The 19,897-nt window shown below is 43.1% G+C and overlaps 1 protein-coding gene across 4 annotated transcripts in view; it reads right to left on the bottom strand.

The window, feature by feature from the left end:
* The window catches only part of PLD1 (phospholipase D1), a 142,532-nt gene that overhangs the window by 45,751 nt on the left and 76,884 nt on the right, over nt 1-19,897 (bottom strand). For all 4 annotated transcript variants that reach the window (XM_044434463.1, XM_044434462.1, XM_044434465.1 and 1 more), the window contains exons 6-11: nt 18,070-18,135; nt 12,620-12,678; nt 11,766-11,858; nt 5,359-5,511; nt 2,882-3,031; nt 788-871 (exon numbers count right to left, since the gene is read on the bottom strand). In XM_044434463.1, coding sequence (XP_044290398.1) covers nt 788-871; nt 2,882-3,031; nt 5,359-5,511; nt 11,766-11,858; nt 12,620-12,678; nt 18,070-18,135 — 605 coding nt within the window. The remainder of the gene's footprint in view (nt 1-787; nt 872-2,881; nt 3,032-5,358; nt 5,512-11,765; nt 11,859-12,619; nt 12,679-18,069; nt 18,136-19,897) is intronic.

Here is a 19,897-nt window from a genome sequence, read left to right as displayed (position 1 = left end):
GAGTCATAGCAGTGGCTTTTCCTTTTCCATGTGCTTTCCCTCTTAAAGTGGCATTTCTTCTCTTGGAGGCCATTTTCCAGTGGCCAGGTTCCCCACCCACCTCCTGCCACATACATAATGGCTCCTTGCATGCATGGGGGTACATGGTGCCATTACCGGTGGCAAAACGGTTAAGAAACAAATCAAGGCTTTGCACCGTCATGCCTTTGAAACTTGGGAAGGTGAAGGACCTTAATGAAACCCACAAGCCCATCTCCAGTTTAATTTTAGGCAAATCCACCCTCACAATGTAGACTTCCAAAAGCAGTAGTTAAAGAGACTGGCACAAAAGGTAAACCTGAATGACCTCTTTCCTTTATTCTCCCCTCACCTCCTGTAATTTGAAAATAGTTCTGCATGTTACTGTTCTTTTAATTCAGTCTCTAAGATGTATAGAAAGGTGAATTGGAAAGCTTCAAGACTAATTTGCGGGAAGGAGACACCCATCCTGAAACTCAGCATAGGGCTTAAAGCAATTTCTGAAGGCTTTTGTCACTGTTGCTGCTGGGCTGGTTTAAAAAATCGGTTGGTTCTGTTTTGTTTTCCCAGCCAAGTGTCCTGAAATGTCCTTTTCAGCAGAAACTCTCTCTATGAGATGGTTGTCTCTGCTGCCAAACCATCTGGTCCCACTGTTTTGTTTCCATGCCGAAAGGCCCCAAACAGTGCCACACTGTGATAAAATGTTCTAGGAGGTACTTTGCAGGGGGTGGGTAGCGGCAGGATATGAATATGCAAAACAGATACCAACCACCAATCCGTGATGAAAATCTCTTCCTTAGCTGCTTCCATGGCATTTGCAACATCTTCAAAATACCCTTTTGCATTCACGTACCTAGAAGTAAGAACAAATCCTTTACTTTCTTTACTGTAGGGAAGAGACAGGAGGAGGGGATGGGGTGGGGGGGGCACTAAAGCTTGAGATGAACAGAAACCATTCAATTCAATTTTCACACAGTAGTACAGCTCCATAATTTTATTAATCATCTTCTATCCTGCTCCCAACACCACAGTAGGTTGCTTTGTGTATTACTTCAGTTGTGAAGCACAACACTAACATTTCTCTCCTCTTCCTGTCGACTGAATTGCCATTCCATGCTGTGCAATTGCTTTTTCCTTCCCGATACATTAGAAGAACACAATTATTCGCCAACCCTGATTTTCAATTATTGTTACCATATTTCATTCTTGTCCTGCCTTTTTTCCTGCGAGGAATCCAGAGTGGTTTACACTATCCTTTTCTTCAATTGACCTTAGTAACAAACTTGTGAGGTAGGTAAGGCTGAGTGTTAGTGACTGGCATGGCCAGTGAGCTTTAGGACTAAGTGGGACTACAGAATCTCTGTCCAACAAGCTGGATCATTTTGATAATAAATAATAGCAGTAATCATAATCTCCAGCATTATTTATCTTCACTGTCATCCTCAGAGCATGGGATGTTTTGCATATTAAATTCCCCTCATTCATAGCACCAGCATGACTACTGGAATAAAACGGACCTGGATTTTGCTGCCTGCCCTCAGGGGGTCCTTTGGGGCCTCCTGGAGTTTGGCTGCAATGCCAGCTCTGGCTGCACCATAGTTCATGCAATTCCATATTAAATGCATGGAGCTACAATTGGTTAGCAATGGGGCTCCTCTGTGGGGACTTCTGAGCTGTGTCAGCAGCAGAGCTGTCTGTGCAGCTGCTCCTGGTAGCCACTGCTTTTCTTCTCAGGTGCCTCCTCCAGGCTGTGCAGCTCCAAGCCCCTGCATCTTAGCATGCAGACACACACTTTAAAGAGAAAGGGGGAGATGCACAAACTAAACGAATCCCAAACATGAGCAGTGAACAAATTGTTTTTAATCAATGAATCATGAAACAAAGGAATAGCGATGATGATGGTGATGATGATGAAGATGAAGATGATGATGTGATACTAACCATCCAGTTCCCAGAACAATTACAATGGTTTGGGGTTTGTTTTAAACAATTTAGAACAGGAAAATGGCACATGGGACCCCTTCCTGCAGCACCAATGTTCTGATAAAAAGTTGGAACACCCGCTGCACTGCGTTCAGGCAAAGAGATGTCAACACAGTTGGCCACTTGGCGTCTCTTTCAGCCCTGACTTTATTATCAGGTAAAGTCCTAAGTCATTACCATGTAGCTGACCTGCATTTATTAGCATCTTGAAGACCCTTGCCTTAATTTCCTCCTCCCTCCCTCCCTCCCTCCCTCCCTTCCTTCCTCATATGGTAGGGGATGCCATATGAGGTGAGACTGAGGGAACTGAGTCTCTTCAGCCTGGAGAAGAGGAGACTCAGAGGGGATATGTTGGCAACATACAGGTATGTGAGGGGGTGTCACACGGAGCTGGGTAGAGACCTGTTCTCCCCTGCAGAGGAGGGCAGAACGTGCTCCAACGTAGCAAAGCTCAGGGAACCAAGGTTCCATTTAGATGCCAGGAAGCACTTCCTGACAGTCAGGACCCCGAGGGTGTGGAATGGGCTTCCATGAGAGGTTGTTGAGGCCCCATTGGTGCGGGTGTTCAAGGACAGGCTGGACGTCCACATGGTGGGCATGTCGTGAGCGGAGCCGGCTGGAGCTGTGGGTCAGACTAGATGGCCCGGGAGACCCCTTCTCACTTGCTCTGTTTCTATGTTTCCTTTCTTTTCTCTTTTCTTTTGAACAGTGTTTCTGTTCCTCTGCTTCAATATGCCAAAGAAATACAAGAGGATAAGAAACAAGCTTAAAGGCCATGATTGTCCTCTCCCTGCCCCACCATACATGAGAGGCAGAAATTTGTTTTCTAGTTTTCTATCATTGCAGATGGCCACTAGGGCAGTGTCCCATCAACTCTTACCACTTTGCCAAAGTATCCTCCTGAACAGCCGCGTAAGAGCCGAATCTGTGATGTTTGAGAAAGTTGTTGCCATTTTTCCGAATGAATTCTTCTATTCCTTGGCACCACCACCGAGCATGCCTGTAGCTGTTGCACTTCAAAATCAGTGACCTGGATGCAGTGCAAATGGAAGGGAAGGAAAAGAAAGAGCAAACATCACAACCCATGCCCTCATTGAGCTGCCTGGACATGTGCCCTCGCTTTCTTTTTCTGAAGATGATCCTAGTGCATAGTTTCGTTCAACGGGCTTGTTTTGGCAACTGAAAGTATGGAGAGAGGTGGACAACACGTCCTGACCCCTGGTCTACCAACGCATGCAGAAAAATGGATGGATGCACGCCCACATGCACCCAGTGGGACCTTCTTCCACCGCTTTTTTGAAAGTAGCCAAACCAGAGGTTTCTATTTCTGAAACTGGCCCTACATTTTGGAAGCATCCTCTAATGATAAAGCTGGGATGTCAAGAGCACAGAAGGCGGCCTTGCTGTAACCACATGAAGAGCATGGTCTGAGCGAGCAGCAGGGAGGTACTGTGGACCGGCATGCAAGGCCGTTGCCCAGTTCAATTATGTCTCAGCCACAGCTGAAGCACATGCTCTTTTGCATTTTTTCAGCTTGAGCCCAAGGGCTTTGGCAACAAAGGAAGCTTCCGAATCAACCAAGCCAAAGTATCACTCCACGCAGGGGTTCAGCTACACATTATATTAAATATGAAGCATGCAGTCAATCCTCTTTTGCTTCCTTAATCTAAAGTGAGCATAGAGGAGGCCAGTTTGGGTTGGAACCACAAAGCACACTGAGAGAGTAATCGAAACCACCCCTGCTTCATGGCCTGACTTTCTGCAATCCCTCTGTGTGAATGTGTGCGCACGCAGGGTGAGTTTTAAAAAGAGGGCAAAAAGGTAGCACTGCTACCAATGGATATTTTTCCCCCCTTCAAATTTCCTCATTCTGCTTATGGCAGTCCCCGCTTTGGACTGGAGCCCCGCACAAGGGCCAAATTTTGCCAAGCTTTACTGCCAAAGAGGGGGCCCAATTCTCAGCCTAAGTATGAGGCTGTGAGGTAGGGGAAAGGATGTTTCAGCTCAATGCTACACTTTCCTCTTTCCAGTACCAAAGACTCTAAGCCAGGCTCAAAAATTAATCCACAAAAATGGCTGCCCCCTGTGATAACCAGTATACATGTTCCTTCATTGTGATACATGGAGAACCCCATTGCAAAGGATGACCAGCCCATCTTCCACTGAGAAAAGCTTCCTTTCCTAGCCACTTGCAAACAGTTCCTACAGTTCTTACAGGCAACCAGCAGAGGGAACCTTGCTCTAGACATACAAGAGAATTTTCCGTAAGACAGCATGCCAGACTTGAACTAGAGTGACTTAGGTTCAAAGACCTGCTCAGTTAGAGACTAGCATATTCATTATCACTCAGCCTCAGTTCATCCAGAACAAAGAGCGTGACTCATCTCAGTGAGGTTGCTAAAGACAAGAAACAACATTTCAAAGCATCAACCAACTTCAATGTGCTACAAAAATATCAGAATTTTTAGAAGATTGTCTTAACCCACTGAGGTATTTTCTTCCCTGATAACAACATCCCTGCCCACATCTGAGGTTTCTGAAGTAAGAAAGAGGATGTATACTTGGGGGGGGAGGTACACACACACTAGAGGGAGATAACTGGAGGCTTGGAGAGATTCCAACATTTGTAGAAGTATAAAAAATTCTCAAGTAGAAAAAGCTCAAAAGTTCCAAAAGAACCCACTAAGTTTTGCGTGTACTCCATGGTCACAAATGCTGGTTGACTGAGTAGAAAAAAGACAAAAAACAGGGATGGATGAGAATTCCGTTTTTGCTTGCAAAAGGTGCAAACATGCCCTCTTCACCACTCTGAATGAGACTGCAAGGAAGACCCTGAGTCCACTGAAAATATTTGCAAATTGCTGAACTTCTGCTCATGTTCCACTTGTGTGAGTTCCCCATTCAATTTGGACAAATTTCCTTCACAGCCTGAATCAGCCCTGCTTGGATCTATGGAGGAAATTTGCACACATTTGCACTGTGCGAATTTCACATTTGATCATGAGCTGGCATTGAACATGAGAAGAGTGGCAAGTCGGGGTCTGGAAAACCTAGTGATCTCAAGCATCACTTGCTTGCCCATCTCAAAGATAGAAAGATCAGGGAAGAACGGGAATGGCCTGGATACCCTTTGGCTGCCTTGCTGGTAGCATTCTGGTCCAGGTCCCATTTGCATTTCATTAATAGCCATTAAGATTTCGCTTCTTTATGCATTCTGTGTTGCTGAATTTGATTGTTCTCTCAATGTTACTAAGAAGGTCCAAACTAGGAAAGCATGTGTATAACAGGCGTGTTTGTAAGTATGTGCTATGGTAAGTACTGAAGGATGCCATAATGAGGTAAGATGTGAAAACTCACCTGGAGAGATTGTCTATTCGTAGCCCATATTTAGTGTCAGTCTCCTTCTTGCCAATCTTTATGCTGAATTCTTTATCTACCAGCAGGACAAAGGAAATGGCTCCAGTATCTGGCTTCATGTACATTAAAAAAGAGTCCTTTACTACTAACCACCTGGCAAAGAGATCCAAAAGAATGTATATTTAGCATTGGCCCATTGATTAACTGTCTTTTCATCAGTAGATTATTCATGTATTTGTAATGTTCTTGAAGCACCCCTTTGTTCAAATACAAAGGATCACATTCATGGACTTTTTGTACAACAAACTCAGGAATTAATAGTAAAATCAGAAAGCAGCATGAATTACTAAACCCTTGGTAGAACAGGGTGGTTTTTACTGGCCATCTAAAGGGCAACAAAGAGAAGGCTACCCTAATTTCACACCTGAAACCTGTATCAGGTTTTGATCAACTTCATTTCTTTAGGAGGTGGGACGTAACAGGGTCTCAGATTATGAATGCACATTTTGGGCATAAAAAGCTCATAAGGGAGGAGTTTGTCTTTCAGATTCCCTTATCTTTATTATTATTCAATGGTAGCTGAAATTTCTGAGTAGTTTGGGAAGGCGGTCCCATACTAAGTGCATTAGAGTAGTCCAAATGGGATGTAACTTAAGCATGGGTGCCCAAGGCCAGATCGGTCATCTCTAGGAATGGGCACAATTGGTGTAGTAGCCATACCTGTGCTAATGCAGTCGAGGTTGCCACCAAAACCTGGGCATCTAGGTTGGAGGCCAAGTCCAGAAGTATACCCATGCTGCAAGCCTGAGTTTTCGGGGGAGTATAGCTGCACCCAGCACAAGTTAAATACCAATTCCCTGATCTGCCTTTCAACTGACTGGGGACACCTCTGCCTTGTCTGGGTCGAGCTTCAGTTTGTTTGCCCTCGTCCAGTCCTTCACTGAAATCAGACACAAGGGTAGAACTAGAACAGCTTCCTTGGAGTTGGACGGGGAAATAGACTTGGGTGCCCTCAGATACTGGTGACACCAAACCTCAAACAACTTATTTTAGTGGTTTCAGGTATATGTTAAATAGCACGGGACATAAGATGGAACACTGAAGTCAATGGGCACAGCATTGAATAGAAGCCCCAAACACCACTTTCTGAGATCAGTCCTCCAAAAGAACATGAGTCGACCAACAGTGCTCCCCAGTCCCCTCTCAGACAGATGCCGCAGAAGGATATCTTGACTGGAGGGACTGACAGTCACTATGGTCTGGCAAAACCAACACAGTCACATTCCCCAGCCTAGTTTCTGGTATCCAACAAAGGGATCAAAGCAATCTCTGTCCCATTACAGGCCCAAGCCAGATTAAAATGTATCCAGATAGTCTGCACCATCCAGAAATTCCTGGCACTCAGAGCACCCCATGCCCCAATGGAATTTTGGAGACCATCCAGAAATTATCCACACAATGGGATTCGGGGTACATTTTTAAAAATAAAGGTCTTAACACTATCTTTTTTAAGGAAGACAGAATCTTGTTTAATCAAGCATCTATTTTAATTTATTTGTTAATTAAAGTACACACATCATCGTGTGTGCCATAATCACAAAAGGAGACTTCTGTCCAGCTTTAAAGGAGTGAAATCCTTGTTCTAATAAAGGAGAAAAACATGTTCATCTGTCTGCAACATTGTCTGATGCATACCAGCTCATCTATAAATTGCTTCCATTTGCTTATCCATTTCAGTCAAATCCAAGCATTTAACAGCCGTTCCCTTCCAAACAGATGGAGTGAGAGTTTTCACACTGCCTTGCCCACACAGTTTTACCAGCAATAAGTAAACTCATAATTAATGATTTCCCAATATTAGGGATTCCATCTTCAATTATGTTAAATACCTCAGTAAAAGATCTAAATTGAATTTGAGGTTCCCAATTTGCTATATGTATGGGTATTGAGTCTTTTGAAGGAACAGTTTACTATTTTTAATGTATACAGGCAAAAAACTACCTGCGTCAGATGCCCCTGAGATACATACATTAAGCCACCTCTTGTAGGGGCCAGTGATGCAGCCTCAGAAGGCCTGAAGTCCAAGGCTCCCCAGCACTAGGGGGCTCCAAATGAGCCGCCAGAGGAAGGAGGGTGATGAAGAAAGCAGCAAACAAGCCTTACATGCATGCTGAGTTTATAATGAAAAACTGCAGATGATCAGAATATTTATTTATTTTTATCGGGCTTGGTAAACTGGAGGGTTTGTATATGCATTTATTTCTGTAGCATTTCAGGATTGCAAAAGCCATTGTAAGCCATAGAATGGCAGCAGAGGAGTGTCAGGATATTCCACAAGAGAAGCCAGGCTAACAGGACAACTGCGTTGCCAAGAAGAGGGGTGAGTAATGTGCAGCCCGTGGGCCACATGCGGCCTGCGCTACTCACAAAACTTCTATTTGCCATTCCATTAAAAAGAGAGTCTTCTGGTACAAATGGGCTGCTTTCCCTTCATCTGTGTACTTCTTCTCACTCATGCAAGGAGGAAACCCTCTGCTAACGTTTTGCCTTTCAAAATGGGTATCTCCCACCCAAGTGGAGTGGTGCAGTGTTCTATCTCCCACCCAAGTGGAGTGGTGCAGTGTTCCATGCCAGGGCCAGATTTTTCCAACCCGTTTTGCTGCCTGTGTAGACCAGGTTAAATAAAGGTGCTTGCTTTGGCGAGTCTGCAACTTAGAGCGATTCTTGGGCAACGTCTACCCACAAAGGGAATCTGCCCAAACCCTGGGATGAGTCACTGGCTCTCCTGACCCGGAATGATTATAAAGACTACTGGGTACAGTTGGGGTTTTCCCTGAGCAATAACAGAACTCACTGTCTGTGTGACTCAAGACACCAGGTTCCTAGTACGCGAGGCATCGGGCTCTGTGCCTGTTTATGGAGCAGCCCTTAACTGACACACAAATCTGCATTCCTAAATGTTTATTTATAAAAGCATCCTTACTTAATTCCATTAATGCTAAAGAGAAGCATACTGGGACTTTGATTTTGAAATATAAATTGCCAGGCAACAGACTGCACAGCAGAAAAATACCTAATCACCAGAAGGTGGGGCTCCATTTCAATTTCAAGCTATTTTTACAATCTGGTTAAGCACATGTGTAGCTAGAATACTGAAATGGGCATTTTGCAAAGTCTGGCTTTTAGAATGGGATGTATTTACCTCAGCTCGAGGGAAGTCTAGGCTTACAGCCTAGCTACTGGACTAGTAATTTATTTTTTATTTTATTCAAAACTTTTGTATACCGTCCCATCACAGATGTCTCGGGGTAGATCACAACAAGTAATAACATGAGGACTAGTAACATTTTTTCGGTAATTAAAATAATGTTGGCCTAGACACAGGATCTTAATTCAGGGTCAGGGTGAGTGCTGGACTACGGAGTATCAGAAAAATTCTCTGTGTTCTGTCCAGCACAGGTTTTTTCACATAGCTGCTGTCATGTGTGGAACCATTGACAACACGAGCATTACTTTTGGTCAAAAGGCAGGACATACATCAAGTGGTCAAGGTTGTTGCTGTTCCCAGTGATAGGTACATGTAGGATTTTCTATCCCACCTGCTCAGTTAGTTCGGTGTTATTCCCCTTGAGCTGGGGTTGCCACGCACTATACTGCCTCACGTTTCGGTCTGGTCTGGTCTGAGGAGCATGAGAATGGAGAGCGAGGCCTTCCATTTGCCACCTCCCAATCCGTTGCCTGAGCAACAGGCTTCACTGTGCCTCAGGGCAAGGCCAGGCCTGCATCCGGAAGCTTCTTTTCTTTAGTCAGGAATTTCTTTAAGGAAATCCTGGTGTTTTGCCTGTGACAGGCATGCCTTTGCTGCTGCACTTACAGATGAGACTTCGGTCCAGCACCCAATGTACTCTAATATGCAAACTGGCAGCTGAGGTCATCAAAATGATCATCTGCTGGTGGGCAACAAAGCTGTTTGTTGGAGACACTAAACATGAGCAGAACATGGTCCCAGGCATGGCCAGGACAAGCTGTCTTCATCAGGTTGTCACTGCAATCTGAATCAAGCCTTTGTAAAGAGCTTTAGAACAGTTGGCCACTGCTCAAGGAGGACAGTGAGACTGGGAACAGAGTGCACTTTTGCCAAGCTGGCCTCAAGGTTAGCACACGCCTAGCTATGGCATGTACTATAAAGCATTAAAAAGAAGAGGAAGAGCATAGCAGCAGAGAGAAATAAGACTCAGGATAATGGTGTGCTTTTCCATTTGATGCTGTAATCCTAAGCATACTCAGATTCCTTCACTGCAGTTTACTTCCCATTTATCATCATCACCCACATCATTATTACATTGCCTTTACATGCTGCCCTGTTTCTTCTTGCAAGGAACCTATCAGATTGGTTAGGCTGTGTGTCAGTGATCGGTCCAAAGAAATAGAACAAGGGAATAGAACTGGGAATCCCCAAGTCCCAGACAAACACTATCCACTCTGCCATACTGGCTTTCCTTAAATTTGTTTAGCCTGCAGCCTGAGAGAGTAGAAACGAGGCAGCAGTAACCTCATACACCTACACTGAACAAACTATAACTGGAAAATATCTTGAAGCCAGCAAAACCCAAAGGGGCCATTGAGCTGTAGCAGCAGCACAAATCCTTAATAATGGAAGCTTGTTTGAAAAGCACTCATAGGTCAACGAGGCACAATTTGGAGCCCCAGCTCCACCCTTCCTTGCAGCTGGCAGTGTTATTTCCGCCCTCCGGTCTGACTTCAAAGCCGGTGCAGGGGGTGCGTTCCAGAGGGGTGGGGAGTCATACAGCAGGGGCTCTGGTCAGCTATCTGGAATCCCAGGGATGCCTCTGCTGAGATCAGGCATCTCAATGCTTTGGAGGGTGAAGGAAAAGCAGAAACAACTCTTGCCCCTGCACTTTTCCCACCTTCCTTTGGACGCTTTCTGAATTTGGAGCATTATGGGCTGTCACACCGGATGGTGTGCCTAAGGCTGCAACAACCCACCCCCAAAAGTAAGTCCCATAGACATCGGTGATTGCAACATTAAGCAATTAATGGATGCATACCATAGTACACACACACACCTGCTGGAAGTTAAAGCCATGGCGATTCAATGGAGTGTTTAAGACATATGCTGCCTGATAAAAAAGATTTGAGATTGAAGTACTTTTTCAACAGGTTGCAGTAAGCGTGGGCACCCTGTGGAATATGACCCTTTGGTCTAAAGCAATTTTATCTAGTCATTGGCAGCGCTGCCAAATTTTAATTAAGGCATAGTTAAACAGAAAGAAAGTCTGCAGCTTCATTCAGAAGGACAAGAATGTTGTGTTCCGTTTGTAAGAAATTTCACATTTGGATATTATATCTCTTGCTGAGATTTTGTGCAGAATATGTGTGCAACATGTATCTAAATTAAGTAGGACCATCATTCAAATAGCAAAATTTTAGTTAATGGCTAAGGCAGCAATGCTATGCACACTTACCTGACACTAAGATCCAAATACATATATTGTATTATTCAGTATGTGTGTATCTTTAATAAATTAATCTATTAGATTAATCTTTAATCTTTACTAATCTAGTTAATCTACATAAAAATATTTTAAAGAATAAAGTAACTTGTTTTTAGATGCTACTTAACATTATGACAGCCACCAACTTAGGATGGTTATTGCATCCTGAAACTCTTCCAAGAGAGAATTCATCACTCAAGAGTTTTGTATATACTTGTATAAAAATAATTCCAATTCTTTTAAAAAAGCAATTCCCTGCCCTCTGATTAGGAACATTTCCTTTAAAATAAGGTTTTGAATTCATACAATCTAATAATTGGAAAAACATACAGCCCTATCATTAACACATTATGATGCCTGAATGAACAAACCCTTTTGCAGTAGACCACGTCAGCTTTAGTAAAGAGTCTCACCACTTTAGAGGTGGGATCAGTTGGTACTAGAAGACATTTCTCACTCTCAAGGTCATTGTTAGGGAGAAAGTGGTCTCAAAGATGCTCAGATTGGTCTCTTAGGGAAAGAGGCACAATGGGATAGCATCCAAAATTGGTTAATGAAGCAAGAAAGAAGGTGAACGACAAACTATTGATGGAAGAAAGATTTATGAAGCAGCATCAAAATGTGCCTGAACATTCAGTTTAATGTACTCCTCCTCTGACACCAAATTCAGCTTCGCATCTTCAGACATGGTATGGAAGTGCTATTAAAGGTCGCACCCCAATGTAGTGCTTCTGCTCAAAACACAGAGGCCAGCTGTTCAATAAATTATTTTTGAAGCCTGCAGCTTAAAAAGAAAAAAGAAAGAAAAGCAGTCTCTTTTGCTGTCAGTATAAAGCTGCAAAGGGGAACTCTGAAGTAAATACTTGAAAAGAGGGATTTTTATAAAGGTACCTTTTTGACCATCGGTAGCACAGCCTTCCTTGTCCACAGCAATTCAAGCCCGGAATTCTGTGCCCTCCAGACCTTTTCATGACCATGCCTTCTCTGAAAGCAACAAGAACACAGAGAAAGCACTGCTTTGAGCAAGCTGCTGTGAAGTCCAATGTGATCACTGTGGGTCTTTTGAGACAAAACAGAGCTATTCATGAGAGGAACTTCAGGGCTTCCCCACGTATAGACTAGAAACCATCCCCACAGACAATGGGAATCCAGCCTTTTAAAAACCATCAAGAACAGAATTTGCTTAATAGGCTCTTTGCTTTGTTGGCCCATGTTTAATCTCTTCCTTTTTTGTCCTTCAACCTCCTGCCAACTTTTCAACTGATCCCTGTTGCTGTGCTTTTAACAGCTACTCCATCTGTGGGGACGAGCAAGGGAAGTTTAAACACTGTTGCTTGGTACGTCCTGCACATCAAAGTGCTGTTAAAGATGCAGTGACAGGGTCTGGCTGAAAAGTTGGCAGCTCTACTTTTCCCTGCCAGCAGGCTCTGGTCTAAGCAACAAGGCACCTCTGCAAGTATTTCTTGCTCAGTCTTTGCCTGTTTCCTTGCTCTGTTGATCTTTCCTGGTTTAGTGGTTCTGCCAGTGTCGCTACCTAATCTTGTTTCAAGCAACTTCCCTCATCACCCTTGCATTGTCTTCTAGACCTGACCACCACAGATGCCTCCTCGCACAACGTAAGTTCTCAGTCTCGTGGAAAAAGGGCTGTTTCCCCCAAGAACCTTGGATATATTGAACTGAGGAGAGATGCAGAAAAACTAAGTTACTTAAATGCAATATTTCCCTGCAAAGAGGCATCAACTTACATGCCCTTTGGTCCAAGATCATGGATAAATGATAACTGGCTCACTCCGATGAACTCCATCTGAAAAATGAAAAAGAAAACAAAAATTCAAGCAGGTATCTTTTAGTATTTGAAATGCAGAGTCCAGAAAATAGCCTAAGATTTGATTTTCTATACCATGTTTGGGGTGCAGATCCCCTCACTTCTGTGGCATTGCATCTCCACCTGCTTTTTTTCCAGTGATAACTTTGTGGCAATAGCTTCTTATTCATGCAACACCAGCAGAAGTCGCCATGCCCTTCTGAAACAGCAGTCTGACCACACAGACAGTGGGCAGTGGCTTACAAAATTTCATTCCAAGCACATTTTCCTTGACCATCAAGGGTGATCACTGCCTAGTGTTGCCAAGGTGTCAACCACAGAGAGTATTACTGGAATGCAGGAAGCTGCCTAGTTTCGAGTCAGGTTATTGGTCCATCTAGTGCAGCACTGTTTATTCTGACTGGAAGAAGAGATCTTTCCACATCACCTCAGTTCTACTGCTAAGCTATGGTGTCTCCCACAGGATATGTGAGGCACACTATGAAGCATTAGGAGCTCTGAAAGTTGTGTGTGTGTGTTTCTTATACAGATGCATGCTTCTAATTTTTTTGCATATGGCAGAAGCCTTATGAAAACAAAGTTAAAGTGCACTAGTCTTTAAGAAAACAAACTTGGGTTTAAACCATATGCTACATTAAGCTCAGAGTGTGTAGATGATTTAGGGATGACTGAGAAATCCACAACGGATTCAGATAATTTTGGAGTTCTATGAATCTAACCTGTAGATTCTGCAGCAGACTGGCTTATTCTTAGTCACATTAATCCATAGACTTGCAGATCATGTGTGCTAATTTTGGTGGGGTGGAGATTTGTGCTTTGCGCATTTGCACTAATATGCATTAGGGGAAATGTGTAAGCAGGAAAACATTCTCATATACACCTAAAACAAAAAATCCAATTCCAGCAATGAGTGGTTGACAAAACAAAAGACACTTGGCCATTCATGAAACACAGATAGATTTAACAATATCCATATATTCTTAGGCTGATCCTAACTTTTCAAAACTTTAATGCAAGTGCTCAGGGTTCTAGTCCATACTGGGATCACCATGTCTTCGGAAAGGGTTTAAAACTTCTCATCCAGCTGCTGCTGCTCCCACTATTTCAACGCCCCCATATGGGGCAAAAGAAAGAAGAAACTCCATTGGCTCCAATGGGTTTCTTGGGAAGTTGGGTGGGAAGCAGCAGATGCTCTATGGCCCCAATCCAGTTCAGAACCACACACACTCACCTATAGTAAAATTAAGGTTAGGATCAGATGCACACTTTGCATTTAAAACACTGTGTAGCACAGGCCTCTGTGTGAGTGCATGCTGTCACTTGGGGCTAATTATTATTGTATTACTGTCATTAGATTAATTTTTATTCTGCCTATTGCCCAGTACTGAGATTCAAGGTGGCCATCTTAATGTACAGGTTCAGTTCAATGTCTCAAGATCGGGATGGAACTGGCAGTTTGGAAGGCCACACGTACATCTTTTTCTTGAGGAATGACAGATAAGTCTTTCTAAATTCTTGCACATTTGACTAAAACATTTTGCATAGAAACAGTTTGAGGGCTGCCTTGTTCACTGATGGTTTCCACATTAAGATGGCCCCTTCATTTCTAGATTGGGGTGGCAAAGAGAGCAGAAAATTTCCCCGCCAAACCACTGTGTATCAGATGAAATTAAAGACAGGCCCTGCCAAAGTTTAAGCCAATTTTTTTTTTTTTTAAAAAAGGCAAAATGGCTCTATAGTTCTAAAACTGAGGCTCTCAAGCTGCTTTTCTTAATACTTTTCTTTTTCAAGGTTGCTGAGCCATGCTGAAAACTATATTACAGTATTTAGGAGAACTCGCCATCTATTCCACTGATTGGAAATACATTTACAATTAGCCTGAAAAAAGAAAGAAAAGGCATCAGCTGGGGAGTGTGAAAATGTGAAGCATTTTTGCTCATTTTATAAAATGTAAATATGGTATATATGTTTGATTTTTTAAAAACATCTGTCCCCAAGCTAGTGGTCATCATACATTTTTCCACTGTAAGGTTCTGGTTCTCTCAAACCTCAAAGAATCCACAGGGCACTCAAAGACTGAACCTCACCTGCGTGGAGATGAATACATATGCCTTTAACATAAAGCCTCAAGATTGCTTGAAGAAACTAACTAAACTAACAGTGCAGCAGCTACTCCCTATGCATATCTGACATTTCATACCCTTCCAGTTGTTCTCAATACCCCACTCAGATTTCCTAATGAACAGTGGCAGGAATAGCCTAGCAAGAGAATGTGAAGGTTTCAATATCCATGTCTATTGTGTATCAAAAGAAAAAATTCTAGGAAAGATCAGCTGAAGACCGGAAGGAGAATGAAATTTGAACAGCAAAGTGACAGCTGTTCTGTGGAAATAAACCCAATGGATCTTCGTGCCTTTGGATTATGCCGTTCAGTTCTTTTTAAGCTGGAATGGTAGGAATAGCAGACATGACCTAACAGTGTGATGGCAATTCTCTTTCTATTCCAGTGAAGTGAGAAACCAGAGTGTTAGCGCAGTTAGTGCAGCAGCAGGAGCAACAGCAAGAACACACTATGATGATGATGCAAAGAGCCATCCAAAGGGCTAAGGGAGGCTGCATACATGTCCCAGGAGTGTGTGAAGTGAGGCAGCATGAATTGTATGTACAGATTCAAAATAACTTGCCAAAACTTTAGCTGAAGGATTCTACTTCCCTTTGAAGAGTTATCTTCAGTAGGTCAAGCTTACAATGACCATTTCTGGCTGTGAACAAGGATAGGATGAACGTGTAGCTATATGTGTGTGAATACCTTCTTCTCTGTAGGTAGGGATGCTGGAGAAATCCAGAACAGACGGAAATAAGTGTGAACTTCCAAGAATCAATCTGTGAATTCTACAGCTGGCCATTCCTAGTTGCATGGATTCTGCAGACTTGCAAGACCATTTCTTTCCCTTGCGATAATATGGAAAATAAAAAATGGACCAAAATCTGCTTTCCCCCCATAGGTTAAAGCATGAAAATATGCATGGGGAGAATCTGAATATGTTAGGGGGATTTGCTCACTTTTCTGAGTGCAAATTTGTGGAACACCTTTGTGTAAAAACACCTTCTATCAATCAATGGGCAATGAAATGAAAGGTACCTGAAGATAAAACACAGAATGGATTTTACAACATTCATAAATCCCCACCTGTACGTGAATGTTGGCAGAGAAGCATCTGTCCCTTATGAGTTTAAAACATCTACAGCAGGGCTGGGACAAAATAAATTGCTGCCTCAAGCAGAGCAGCAAAGGTACTCCCCACCCAGAAACCAAGTACATAGCGCCCAGTGCTAGCTGAGTTATTTTGACCCTGAGGAAGGCTTGCTGTCCGATCCTTGTGCTACTGTCATTTTAGCACCTACTTGCCCCAGCAGCACCTCTTTTCTGCCCCTCCAGCAAAAGTCCAATAACAATAATACATTAAATAATTATTAACACACTGCCATTCCATAGACTTTCTGAGGCAGCCTCACTCTATGTAATGGCATGGACATAGAGACCCAAACTCTGACCCTGAAATGTACTTTTCCTTGTGTTTTACTTCATCTCTACTCCCAGAAGTTTCCCCATGGAGTTTTGAGAGAGAAGAATTCCACAAGCAGTGTATCAGCCTCTGAAAACGTTGCCAGACGGAGGCAAGAGCATGTGAGACAGATTTGAGCGCTCTGTTTTACACACTGTGTTATGTACTTTAATCTTCTCTGATGACTCAAAGTCTATGGGTGCCAAACTGGCATAGTATCACCTTCATGAACAGAAGGTAATTATATTATTACACATGGATGCTAATCCAAGCCTACACAGGCTGTATGCACATCATAATAATGTCTTTAAGAATGAGAGACAGGCCCTGGGAGATCAGAGCGAGGTTCATCTAATCACGCATCCTGTTTCAAACAATTGCCCACCAGCTGCTTCCAAAAAGACCACCAGCAGAGCATCAGTCCTTGCTCACTGTTTGCTCCCCCGCCCCCATCTAGCATCCAGAGATAGACTGCCTCTGAACCTGGGCTTCCACCCGAGAGCCAGCACGGTGGGACAGAGTCTTGGACGGGGACTTGGAAGATCCAGGTCACATTCCCCACTTAGCCAAGATGCTCACTGGTGACTTTGGGCCATTTACGGCCTCGCAGCTTAGTCTACCTCACAGAGTTCTTACGAGGATTTGCAGGTTGCCTTGCAATCCTTGTAGGGAAAAATGCAGGATAGGAAGTTAATAAAAAAGTAAGCCCCTTTTCCAGCCATCTGAATTAGTAGCCATCATCACTTCTTGTCATTGCAAAGTCCGTAAGGGATGTAAGGTATAAAGAAGCAGTGAGAAGGAGGTTGCAGAAATCAAGTTGGTACAGGTAGTGAAGAAAATGGGAGATGATCAGGAGCAATCAAAAGCAGTTGCCTTCCTAAAGCAGCTGCAGTTCTGCTTACATGATACCTTGTGTTAACACAGCAGAATATGCAGATTGTATCTGCCTCCTCACGAAGTCTCAATATTCCACACAGGTTACCCGACCTCAAGGATAGACATGATGTGTAGTACCTGCTATAGACTGCTACCCTGGCTGACTTTGCAAAGTTATAGTGAACCTGTGGTTTAGTTTGCCAGGCTAAGCACAAGAATCAGACAGCAAGTCTTCAGAAGCAAAACACAGACCTGCTAATCCCTTTGGAAAGAGAGAACTCAAAGAGGCAAGGGGAATACCCTTTCTAGGGCTTATTCCATATGACTTAAGTATGGTTAAGGAAGTGTATGCAAAGTTTATGTTTGCACAGGGCTTAAGAGATATCCCACAGCATTCTCTGCAAGACATCCTTTCCCATGAACTTGGGTGACCAGTAGGACTGTAACCTTTAGCTGATTAATCAGTTGGGTTAATCAATAAAGAGCTAAAATGTTAGAACAGACACCATTGCCATGGAGAGATGATTATCACCCAACAGTGTCTGTGAGTGGTAATCCTCACTGTCTGTACATTTTATCTTTCAATTTCATCTGACAATACAGTATTTTTAACATCTGCACCTGGCAGGAGTTCTTTGTTAAGAGAACAGAATTTCTCCTCTGTCAAACAGAATGGAATGTTTATTCATCCATCATCTGAAATGAAAGAAAATATGCTTCCCCCCCTTGAAGCTCATTGTTTTATTAATATGCACAATTTGTGCACAGATTTAAACTCATAATTGTTTAGTAAAACAACTGATTATAATTAATTGGCTAAGATTTGTTTAATCAGGTGGCAATCCAGGTTACCTGGGTAGTTGCTGGGAATTCTGGAAGAACAACAAAGCAGCAGATAAAATTAAAGGGAATAGTGTTTAGCACTTACTGTTCCATGGTAGTTCCTGTACAAGGGCATTTTTAAGAGGTTGGTTAAATAATCTTCCAGTTGTTTCTACAATGCAAACACAAAAGGTTTAGCTAAGATGGCAAATTCACAGTGCATTTTATTCGTGGTTTGATTTGTTATCATTTCATTATTTTCTTGGTTTACTGTTCTGTTACTAAAAATCAGAAAGCTAAGAGCATCACAAAAAAAAAACACACACACACACAACAAAAAACAAGCCTACACAACCGGGTGGCTTTCAGAGGTTTCGGACTGACATTTGGATCATCTCTGATGATTTGCAATGCTAGTTGTTGATGAGGGGAGTTGTCGAGCAATGTGTCTGGGGGCTGTCAGGTTGGGGAAGACTACTGAGCATAGCAGTCATTTATTACACTGAAAAGGCAGGAGTAGAAGGAGAGAATTCATCTTCTTCTTCTTCTTCATCATCGCAAGCTTTGAGCAAATGGACTGGGAAGGAGAGAAGCTCCAGACTCCTATCTTGCAAGCTTAAGTGCATCTTGCACATGAGATGTCTTGCAGGGCTGCAGATGATGCAATTTTTAACTGAGCCAGTTGACATGTTCAGCTGCAAGTCACTGAGAGCCGTTTAACGAAGGGAATGAAAGACTGACGAATGGACAGGCATGTAGGAATGAGGCCAGTGGTTGACATGCTGGCAAAAACCAACTGGATGAGAGCCTATCCTTCAAAGCAAGTAGGCAGGTGTGAAGGAGTGCAGCAGGAGGCCAAAGTTAACTCTCCTCTGTGCCCAGGCCAGTGTCCCAATTCAGATTCAAGCCCCACTGCTTGCTATTCACTTGTTAAGAGCTGTTAATGTGATTGATAATTGCAATAGTGGTGTCTCATCCAGTTTGGCAGTCTGTACTGATGCAGGATGATCTGAGCTTTGCCTCTCTGCACCGCAAACAGGATCTGAAATCCTCTAGCAAGCACAGCATGGTAAGGTAGGGGCAGACATTTGAAACAGTGAGAGAAGGGAAGGTTGCTTGAGAAACTGCAAGCTCACAGAAGAGCACCAGTCCCTTCTTTGCCTGAGAGGCTGGAAAGCAGCTACCAGTTGAAGCAGCTGGAAAGGTGCTCTAGATGGTTAAACAGGATAAGCTGGGACAAGGCCTCTGGCTCTGCTCCTTGCCATGGCCAGAGACTTTCCTCCGCACCTGCTTTCTCAACCTGTCCAGCTCACAACTCTGAACCTGCATGTAGGCAGGGGAGCATGTTCTTGGATTTGCACTCGTGCTTTTAAAAATGCACATTTTGTTTTTGTTTTTGCTTTGCTTTGGAGGGAAACTGCACATTTTCATGTGCTTTCGTTCTTTTTTTTAATGAGCCTTTTTCCAATTCAAAACGCACACTTTCCCATTCAAATAAAACACAAAAAAGAGTGCAAATGGGTATGAGAAATGAGGTGAGGTGAGCGTCAAGTTGGTGTTGAGAGAATCTGGGCAAATGTGCAACACAACTATGGATGGCAAACAAGTGGCTTTCACAAATGTCAGCTTACACTAGCACATCTTCAGCACCACCACTGAGATACCATGGGATAGTACCCTGAGGAAAGATAATGTATCTGCCAGTATAATTTAGCTTTTTCTAGCAGCCATCAATTACATCAGGTCAGGTAAAATTAATCTCCTTTGACCATCAAGTCCTACTTCTTTGAGAACAAATGCTACTTTATGCTCTGTTTCCCTGTGAAAAGCTATCTTGCCCCAAGAAATGCTTCAGAAGGCCAAAGGGAATCTGTAATAGCAAAACATTTAATCAAATGAATGGACAAAAGGGGAAGAAAATAAACAAAGCCTCT

This window comes from Varanus komodoensis, unplaced genomic scaffold (genome assembly GCF_004798865.1).
Source record: "Varanus komodoensis strain SLA01 unplaced genomic scaffold, ASM479886v1 scaffold28, whole genome shotgun sequence".
Classification (NCBI taxonomy): domain Eukaryota; kingdom Metazoa; phylum Chordata; class Lepidosauria; order Squamata; family Varanidae; genus Varanus; species Varanus komodoensis.
The sequence above is the reverse complement of the archived record's forward strand: the minus strand, read 5'-3'. Positions and strand labels throughout refer to the sequence as shown.